At 27.1% G+C, this 11,479-nt stretch overlaps 1 protein-coding gene across 2 annotated transcripts; it reads left to right on the forward strand.

Annotated features, from left to right (window-relative positions):
- Positions 1-3,538: 3,538 nt before the first annotated feature.
- On the forward strand, positions 3,539-6,997 carry LOC100213053 (uncharacterized). 2 transcript variants are annotated; one of them, XM_065792979.1, is made up of 6 exons: positions 3,593-3,644; positions 3,727-3,879; positions 4,110-4,182; positions 4,538-4,748; positions 6,209-6,315; positions 6,394-6,997. In XM_065792979.1, the coding sequence occupies exons 2-6, from the start codon at positions 3,833-3,835 to the stop codon at positions 6,778-6,780; spliced, it is 825 nt and encodes a 274-aa protein (XP_065649051.1). In that variant the 5' UTR covers positions 3,593-3,644; positions 3,727-3,832; the 3' UTR covers positions 6,781-6,997. The 2 variants fall into 2 exon arrangements, with proteins under 2 accessions (XP_065649050.1, XP_065649051.1); XM_065792978.1 differs by having other exon boundaries at positions 3,539-3,879.
- Positions 6,998-11,479: the final 4,482 nt, after the last annotated feature.

An 11,479-nucleotide genomic window follows, 5' to 3' on the forward strand; every position in this document is an offset into this window, starting at 1 on the left:
TGTAGCACAGAGTTCTTGCAAAATCACGCTCAAGCGAAATAACAAGAAGATTGGTGAACCTGTCTTTACTCGTAGTAGATTTTATCTGTCTTGAATAGACCAAAGACTTGCTGAAAGACTGCTCTCCTTCAATAATGGAACAAGAATTGTGTTAAAAATGTATAGCAAAATGCATACTAATTTGAAGGGGGACTGTAAACCATTTTGGTAGATCCCATTCAACAGCTTTATTGAAGTGAGAGATTGTTTTTAATGAAAATGATAAGGGCGCTTCGGAGTATCCAGTAATTTTTTTTTCCTCCACATCATTTACGTAAATTTAGACCATTGTTTTGCATTTCTTCAATAAGCTACACGAATTAATTTTTTCTTTTTTATTTGGCCTTCTAAAAGATTCTGAGAACCATGGAAACACGAATTTTATTGACTGAATCCATTTTACCAAAGATTTTATTTCATTCAATTAATCAGCAGTTAGATCCATATTACAAAGTAAAGATTGAAAAAACTTCCTGGGTTGTTTCCCCAACGGTTTCATTGCCTTAATGCGTGCACTCTATCGGGTTTGTAAGGTTTGATAATGGGATAAATTAGTCGTCTTGGTCAAGATTTTCCGTCGACCAGAGCCAATCAATTGAAGTATGAATTAGCCAATGTATGCAAAACATGCTGCGTTTAAGGCTGAAAAAAACAGTTACTATAAGTACACTCACTGCGGCTATCCCTAAATGATTCATTGGATAAATGTACATTTAGCCGCACAAGAAAAAAATTATATATCAGGGACGGAGATATGTGCGTGTTTGATCGAAACACAGCTCTGTATGTAATTATAAATAATTATTATTAGTAACAACTAAATTAAAAAAATAAAGATAAACAATAATTCACTGTTTGTATATCGGTCTAAAAAAATCATTACTCATTATTTTCATAACTGTTCGTTTACATCAGTTTAATAACTGTTCATTTAGATCAACAAGCACTAAACAAGAAATAAAGCTTAACAAAATATTATTAAAATCAGTTTAGGATGTTACATACATATTACTCATATTGCGACAATTATTAAATTTTTAACTTCCTATTTTAGGGAAATTATCAGATAGAACTGCTGTTATCTGTAATTATTTGTGTTATTGCATTTGTTGTAAGTGTACCAATAATTTGCTGATAATTAACTATTAGAAAATTAGTTAATTATAATTTGTTGTCAATAAATTATAGTTAACTAATCTTTATTAGTTACCATTCAAGTTATTTTTATTAAGTGTAAAAATTTATTAAGTGTAAAAATAAAAAATAAAATATAAAGTACCTTTATTAGTATTTATTCAAGCTAATCAAGATATTTATTAGTTATTATTCAAGTATATACTTACTTAACTATATAATTTGTTTTCAACAAATTATAGTTAACTAATCTTAGATTTCGTTTAAAATCAAATAATAAAAAATTGAAAATAAAAAAATGTTTTTTAAACGAATTTAAACTATTTTTGCAAAGTATATATATAAAAAAACTTTTTAAAATACTTTATACTGTTTATATAGCAGTATAATTTACATTAATTTTTAATTACATACAACAAAATCTACACATTAACTATATATTTTTTACAGATTTAAAATTTTTTTTTTTATAATTCACCTCGTAAAACCCTATGCAAGAACACTGTTAAAAAAAAAATTCCAGAATGAAGGTATAAAGTATATAACTAGGTGTAAGTAAATAAAAAGTAAGAACTATCAAAAGCTTTTTTAAAAAAATGTAGATTTTTTTTTAATAATAATAAATGTAAAAGTTTGATATCAATCTGTTTAAAAACAAAAGAAAAATTATTAATATGTAATATAAAGATATAATATCAAATATAAATGTAATCATAAATACTATAAACTGTATATATAGACTTTTAACAATCTTTTAAAAAAAATATTACTCGGATTATAAGTATAAATGTTTTTAATAACGCATTTATTTATATTTGCTATTATACAGTTATGATATTTTTTTTCATCAGCACAGTAGTTTAAAAATAAAAGTTTAATTAGGTGTCCCGTTATGATAAAGATTATTTTAATATATTTAAATGAAAACATTGAGCGCAGTTAGCTTCTTATGACATAACAGTTTTTTTTACCTTTAATTCAATAACAATCACTATTATTATTGTTAATAAAACCCAATTAAACGAAAACAAATAATAGTCAAAACAAACTGCAACAGATTGTCAGCTCTTTCGATTTTTCTTTAGCCTTTTTATAATACTAATTAAAAAAAACTATATCTAAATATTTTGTACATTTTGTATACGTTTAAACACTTTTAAAATGTATTTAATCACACAAAGAGAAGCAAAGTTTTGTTGGTAACATTATCAGTATGGGATTTATCGAGTTTTAGGTTCATTGAATATACATTATAAACATACATTACTTATACAACGTATTCAATTTAAGAAATAACGCCATTAAACTTTTTTTAGAAGGGAGATAAACAATAATATTGAAACTGTATATACTGTTTACTATAAACTATATATATGCAATTTATAACAAAGCTGCACACCCTGACCGTATCTGAGGGATCATTACTCTTATTAATATATTCCTTACATTCATTAATATTAGTATATTAATTTTTCAGACTAAGTTATTGTAAATGCTAAATTGAAATATTACACCATTACTTAGTGTAGTATTATAACTACACTAAGTAATGGTGCACCATTACTTAGTGTAGTATTATAACTACACTAAGTAATGGTGCTGCCCGTAAAACGTTTAAGAACTAAAAAAAACTATACTGCAATAAGAGTTAACATTGGTTTATTTAGCGCCTGGTGTCAAAAATCTATACATTTCTAAATTACTATGCGTACAAAACGTTTCTTAGAAAAATTCTTAGACAAAAATTTTCATGTTTTTTGAAAGATGACTCAAATCTATAAAATCTGTCTCTGTATGCAACATCGAAATGCAGAGTTAGAAACTCATTTTCAATTTTCCGACTTTCCACATCGCAATTAGGCGACATCGCTACGTGCATTACAAGTATAATAAGCGGATAAACAAAGTTCAAATCAACTTATCTTGACTAAAATAGCTAGCTTGTTAACTCAGCCGACAAAAAAAGGCGCTTTTAAAATAAAAAATTCTCTTCAGACCTGGATTTGTTCATTTTACTCACAGGAAGGTATTACACATAAGCAACTTGTTTCATTTTTTAAGCCATAGGAAATTTAATTAATAATGAAAATATTTTTTGTAAACAATAAATACTTAAGTTATAAAAATCAAAGTTTTTGCAAAACTCAATTAACTGCCAGGCTAAAAAAAAACTATCAGATTAAAGATAAATTAAAAAGAAACAAAAATCTCAGAAAATAAAACTAATCACTTATATTATGTACATATAATTTGTTAAAAAATTAATAAGCTAGTCTTTCTTTTGTATTCGTTAGTTTAAGGCTTTCCTGTCCTCATATCCTGACACCCATATCAGATTTTATTTTATTGACATAATACGTCATTTGAATTAGTCACAATTGATTGAAGTAGCGCGCAATAAATTTGCTAATAGGGAACTCATTCATTTTATATTTAAAAACATAGGAGGTGGCAATACTCAAACTGATAAGGTGCAATCAATTTTTGGTGACCATTATTTAATACACATAACCACATCCGAAAACCCTTATTTTTCATCGTTATTCTTTGTAGTAGGTTCTCGGCAAAAACTTTTTGCGTTACTTGTTGTTTATCGTTAGCACTTATTCAAAAAAAATAACTTTGCGATAAAATATTTTTAAACAGAAAAGGATTTAAAATGATTCGAATGAATGGTTTAAAACGAGTCACATTTATTACTTTGAGGTAAGATACTTAACTTAGAGTTTTTTTTATTACCGTTTGTAGCTTTGAAGTTTTTTTTTTATTCGAAAGTTTCATTCTTTAGAATCTTTTTTTCTTCCTAAGGAAAAAATGAAATATGCTCGTGCAAGTCTTTATGTAAAAAATGCTTTTAAAACTTAAATTCTCGTTATTAAAAAAAAACGTTTAACTTAACTTTCAAAATTTATGATCGTAAAAATGATTTATTTTAGCATGGTTTTTATTTCTTTATCGATCCAATCATCTCCTCCTGTTACTACTTCAAAAGTCCATGGAGGAACTACGGTATTTAAAAAAATTTTGCAATGACATTATATATTATATAAAATAAAGATTTTATTACTATTATACACACACACACACACACACACACACACACACACACACACACACACACACACACACACACATATATATATAAATATAATATATATATATAAATATAATATATATATATAAATATAATATATATATATATATATATATATATATATATATATATATATATATATATATATATATATATATATATACATATATATATATATATATATATATATATATATATATATATATATATATATATATATATATATATATATATATATTTATATATATTTATATATATTTATATATACAGAAGTCGATATATGAAGACCAATTTGAAGGTTCGCTTGCAGAACCGACTCATGATCAACAAAATTTTTACGACGCTACAGTAAGCGATGCAATGGAGTTATATTCTATATCAGCAAAACGTCTTGTTATTGTTCAAGACAAACCTGGAACCAAACCTTGGGATCATGAATCAGAATTAATAATTAACAAAAAACAGAGAATATACGGAAGAGGTAAATATCAGAAACTGTCTTATTTTTTGTTTCTTGCATAACTTAATTTTACATTTACATAAATGTTTGTTCCTATTTTTACTATTTATATTCCATTAAAATGACTAAAATAGACTTGAAGGGTTTTTTTTGTATAATGTTTACATAAAGATACTAAGCAAACAAGTCTATTGATATTTGGAATTTTTTATGTTCAAAGTAGTGATATGAACCCATGTTATTTGCTTTTTATGGGTGATTTTTTTAGGTTACATTATTTTTTAGCAAATAATAAAGACAATAAATAATAACAATTTACAAGGAAATATAAACTGCATGGGGAAACATTAATACTTGTGATAATAAAGTCAAGGAAATGTTCTTTCAATTATTATTAATTATTAGTTACATTATGATAAAATAAGTTTGCAAAGAAAGCTTTGATGGTTTTGTGACAATATTCTTTATAAATCATAATTTTAGATTAAAATTGTTATATTATTTTTTGTAAATTATTAGTATTTTATAACTCATTAATACTTTATTTTGTATTAGAGGTGTGCGAACGCCGAATTTGCACATCTTTAAACAAAAGACATACTTCGTTGAATACAGTTCTTGAAATATTTTTTTTTATATTTAAAAATTAAAAAAAAAAAACAACTCATGTAATTATGTGTGCAGAGACGGAACTTACGCACGCAGTTTATGAGACCTTTATACGGCGAATGTGAGTGGTGGTTTAAAACAAGTTTCCGTAGCGCCAGTAGCATATTGCAGAAATAACTTCAGATTTAATGAATCTGGAGTTTAACTTCGAAACTCTCATACGTGCCCAAGTCCTGCAATATATATATATATATATATATATATATATATATATATATATATATATATATATATATATATATATATATATATATATATATATATATATATATATATATATATACATATATACATATATACATATATACATATATATTAGTGATTCTGCATTTTATGTATTAGTGATCTTATATGGTTATTATTATCTCTTTTATATATATTAATGATTCTACATTATATATTAATGAAAAAATTTAACGTATAACCTCATTTAACGTATAACCTCATAAAAATAATGTTAAAAAAACATTACGTAAAGTAAACCAAACTTTCGTGACTTTTAGAAGAAAACTTAACTTGCATAACTTTAAAAAAAAAAATTAAGTTTCTACTTACGCAGAATTTTTTTTTAAAAAAACTACGCTCCACTTAAAAACAACATTTTTTATGTAAAAAAAATATACTGCAAAAAAGCATTTTAAATCATTTGTTTGGTAATATCTAGATTAAGTAAACAAGTGCTTCTATTTGAAATAATTATAAAGGGGTTGGGATAAGCAAACCTTTTTTAATTGTATTTTTTATTTTGGCCATTATATTTATGAAGAAAATTTTTTTTTCAATAGATACTATTTTATAATCTTTAATTTTAGAAAATCAGTTTGTTACTGAGACAGTTTCGTACGGGCGATTAAAGATCAAGTCAGAATACGCCAAGCAATATTTGTGTGTGAAAAATGACGGTGTTATTTCTTTAAAGGTATGTCTCAATTTCTTTCTTTCAACTTTCTTTCGATTCCAATATTGAATATTCTTTTAAACTATAACTGAATTTTAGCAAAATGCTGATAGTAGCAAAAACCACCGTTCACGAAAGCGATGTCTTTTCAATATGAATCTTACTCAACTCATGCATATTACATTATCCGTCTATATCGGTAAAACAACCTGGTATTTAACTGTAAAAGATGATGTTATTTCTATGACTGACAATCTTCGAAGTAATGAACTAGAACGATCGTTCATGTGGCTTCCAACGATGAGTGGCACTAGCCTAGCACCATCAAGACTGAGAAGTTTTGATGATAAATCTCGGACTGTTTGTGATTCTTCCAATAAAAGAATAACCAATCAAATAAAAAAAATTAAAGAACTTCAAAACGAAGTAAATAAATTAAATGATGAAATTGAAAAGATGAAATTGGAAAATTTAAAAAAAAATTAGTTGACTAAATGCAAAAATAAAGGTTGTAAATTTTCATAGGGTGTATCTTGTGGATTGATACGCCCGCTATGAATGTCATAAGTCAATAACGACGTCGTCATTCAGCGCAACAAAGTCCACATTGTGGGTTTCAATCATTGTAGAAACTACAAAAATTATTTAAAACGCATTTTAAAAACAGTATTGTATCATAGTTTTTATGTTTATTTTATTATGACTAGGCGTTATTTTTGACTGCGACGTTAAGTAAACGTCGTGTAGACGATTAATGAGCAGACTACGAAAAAGGAAGATCAAACTGTAATACGAAACTCTTGCATAATAGCTTAAAAAGTTCTTTCTTTTAACCTTTTTTTCCTTTTTATAAACTTAAATAAAAAGTTGTATTGAATTGTCTACATTACATATTGTAAAATTTTGCAATATCAAAACAGTCGCAATATTTAACAAAACTATTGTACGCAACATTGTTTGTAATACACATTGAGTTTAAATATCAGAAAAAATTTTGTTCCGTATTACATTAAAACATACGATATATGGGCCACAAGTGATAAAGGCAATGTGGCACATAAATATGTGCGTTAATCTGTATATATATAAACATATCAATCTAATGGGTAAGGGTAGCCGGTCGCCAATATTCAAGAACCCGAGTCCAAAGAAGGTCCCGAAAAAACCTTTTTTTTTTATTTTTTATTTATAAAAAAAGTTTCAAGAAAAAAGTTTAAATTTTAAATATCTCTTTAAAAAATGAGTACTCATTATAAAAGGCCTGAAATCGTACTTTTAAAGAAAAGTTTCATCAGCACCAATTTTATATTGCTTCCGCTGTAAAGTGACATTTCATGACTCTTTATATATATATATATATATATATATATATATATATATATATATATATATATATATATATATATATATATATATATATATATATGGGTAGAATTCAATAAATACGGCTGCGTATAAACTTTTTTTAAAATAAATATATTTTTTAATAATATATGATAGACCATTTCGCTATTAATTTTGCGCAAAATCAGCGAAAAGCATTGTGGGATAACCGAGGCGCAAACAAATCAAAATAATATTTTAAAGGAAGTAAACAATTATCTATACATGGGTGGGGGTGATCACTGCGTTGTTCAAAACTGTAGCAATGATAGAAGGTATCCGGAAAAATACATTATTAAAGACCATATTAAACTTTTTAATGGTAGTTTGCAACTTAAATTTTGGAGATGCAAAGACATTAAAATGTTACCTAAATGGAATTCGAAAATTGGACTTTTCAGGAGTAACTTTAGAATTTCTCTTCGTTCTCCAGTCTGCTCAAATCATTTTAAAATGGGACGACCTACTGATGTTTATCCTTACCCTACTGAGTATTTAAATGGTTACAATATTAAGTTAAAAAATTATGCTGATTACCAGAGTAGTCATGATCAAAACGAAGATAATCATGATCAAATAGAATTTACTGAGCCTATTAATATTCATTATGATCATGATTATGCTTTACCTGTTGGAAAAGATTTTCTTGTGTCTGAAACAAATGACGTGGAAGACTTACAAATATTTATTAACACTCCTAAAAGATTACTTAAAAGACCTTTGTTATTAAAACATCGAAAACGTTTGTTGAGTAAGTTTTCATTGAAGTCACAAGCAGAGTTTAGTTAGGACAGAGTATGCCATTCCGATAGGTTAATAAAGTTTTATACTGGGTGCACAAAAAAAGTATTCATGTTTTTAATTAGTAAAGGGGAAAAAAAGTATGACAAACTATGCTACTACAAGGGGAAACTTTCACAAACTTTCAAATTAAAACAAAAAAAACTAGAAAAGCCTGGAAGAAAAAGCACTATACCAATCCAGGATGAAATTCTGCTAATGTGCATATAACTGATGTTGTATTTGCGTACTGTATCTATGACTAGTTTTTAGTGTGTATGTGTTTGCACAAGATTTGTTTTCTAGGAAACTTTGCGCACTTGGAGCATATTCAAAGATTTTTTTTTTGCCTAAATGTCCATGGGCATTTAATTTCAAGCAAACCAAACCCACAGCGTGTACAACTTGTAATACCATCTGGGCTTGCTCCAAGATAAGGTGTTTCAATTGATATTATTATGCCGGTTTGATAACATTTAAAGTTTTTATGATTTTTTTTCATTTCCTTAATATATCTTTTTCTGGCATAGGACTCAAACATGTTACCCCATTGAATTGACTTACTCTCTGCTTTTTTTTTATAGCCTAAAAGTTGAGCACATAAAGAAAATGCTGCTTTTTTGTTTTTCACTATCAAGTCAACGTCAAATTTTTTCAAAACATCATGAGCGATCGATGACGATATTCTTCCAACTCTATATTTTTTCCAAAGTAAACTTTTTGATTGAGGTATTGTAGATTCTTTTATAAGTTCTACTTGAGATTGTGTTATTAAAAATGTCCTTAAAAATTGTTCACATTTAAATGCTAAACATTCATTTCCATAACAACATTCTATATGAGCTACTAATTGGTCTATGGTGGGTGGTAGTGTTTCATTTTTAGTTGTGCTTGCAGAAGGTAGTTTTTTTTTTTAATATTCTGACTGAATATATGGCTTTAGGCAAATTACAGCACTTTTTCCATCGGTGGCTTCTGCAACTGCTTTCCAATCTTCCAATGTAAAATCTGACTGCCTTAAATGATAAGGACGAGGATCGTATAAAGATCGACTGAGTTTAAGACATTTATTTTCAATACTAGGTTTGACTTTTTTAATAGAAATATTTTGTAATATATCTGGCTCATGTAATTTTCTTTTTTGAGTTCTAGTCCCCCACTTTTGTTTTACTGACGTACAAGTTACATTTTCTCCTAATCGCACATGATCTTCAACAAACAATAACAAAGCAAATATATGTTTGCAGCTTTCTCCATAACCGGCTATGCATTTGCATTCTGCAGATAATATACTTCCATTTTTATTTAAACATACCCATGATTCATATTCTTCATCGTTTATTCTTGTTTGAGGTATTATAGTTCCTTTTAAATAACAAATTTTTACAGCATCTGATAAATTATTAAAAGATACTGAAGTTACGTGATCTGAAGAATAAAGAGAATGTCCTTCTTTCAAAGCTTTAGAGCTATGAGTATCAAAAGCATAAGTTTCAATGTCCGAATAAGTTGTAGTTGGTAATAACTTTATTACCATTTCTTTATTTATTACCCAATTTACGATTTCACTAGGATGGGGAAGCTGGACACCTAATTTTAATTTCAATTTTTGAAAAGATCTAAATTTGATTTCTTCAGTCTCTTCTTGCATGGTCTTTTGAACTGGTAATTTAAGTTTACTGGCATTATACACGTTTTTTAGCAACTTTGCTCATGCAGGATTTTGACCAAGAGGAATATTATTTCATCCATAAAGGCCTTATTTTTTTCGTCATCAGAGGAAGAATCAGACATAATTTTAAGTGACTTTCTTGTTAATAATGTTTGTTGTTATTGTTTGCGCCTTGATTATCCCATAATGCTTTACGCAGAAGTTCGCGCAAAATTAATAGCGAAATGGTCTATTATTTCGATATTTCGCTGATCTATCGTGATCAGCGCCATCAGGTATAATAAATAAAATAGTTACAAAGAAATCGTTATAGTAAAAACAAACCGTTAAAAAGATAACACTAAAAAGCCAAAATATAATACAAACGGGCTACGGATAATGTTTTGGGGTGCAACCAATCAAACTTACCATGGCATGTTTTGGAATGTTCAGTTGCACCCGAACTGGACCATTTTTCTTTAAAGCTGTTTTTCTGGTGTTCAATACATCTCGATATCACCTTCTTTTTAGTTTCACCAATGTATATCGAACCGCATGAACATTTTAGCTAGTATACGCCAGGGTTTGTGTTTAGTGGTAGTTTAGTTTTAATTGTTGCAAAAAATATTTTTTAAATCGGGAGTTGATGTGAAAATTACCTTTATGTTTTGTTTTCGAAATTCTTTACGAAGTTTTGGACCAACAATTGGTTTCCAAGGTAGTTTTTTAAAGGGTTGGGTATCTAATGGTTGACATGTAGTGTTTTTTTTTTCAAAAAAAGACAAACAAAAATAACAAATTAAAAAACAACCAATAATAACAACTAAAAAAACTACCAATTACTAAAAATTGATACAGTCTTATATTTTGCTTATTTAAATAAATCAAGAAATTTATTTAATTGGAAAAAAAACTTTTTTATTCTGCTCTTAGGTTTCGGTAGAATGAAATATTATATTAAGTGGAAATGAAAGAAAATATTATAAATTACAAATTACACCGATTAGAAAAAATACTTTTGATCCTCCCAATCAAGTTATTAAACCTGCTATACTCAATTTAACTAATGTTACTCTGGATAAATCAACAACTGAGCTACTCAATTTAAGTCCAAATTTTATACCACTGCAGAAAAAAATTCCTTATATGGATATTATAACTAATATCGAAACTTGCGCTTTACAACTTGAAAAACTTAAAAAACCAACACAGGCAGAAACTCTACGACAAAACTGTTCACAAATTTTAACAAATTCACTAAAATTAAAAGATAATATAACTAACCAACAACGTCTTTCCATAAACAAATTAAAAAACAATTCTAATATTAAGATATACCCTTTCGATAAAGGCACAGGTTTCGCATTATTA

The sequence above is a fragment of the Hydra vulgaris genome, chromosome 03 (genome assembly GCF_038396675.1).
Source record: "Hydra vulgaris chromosome 03, alternate assembly HydraT2T_AEP".
NCBI lineage: Eukaryota > Metazoa > Cnidaria > Hydrozoa > Anthoathecata > Hydridae > Hydra > Hydra vulgaris.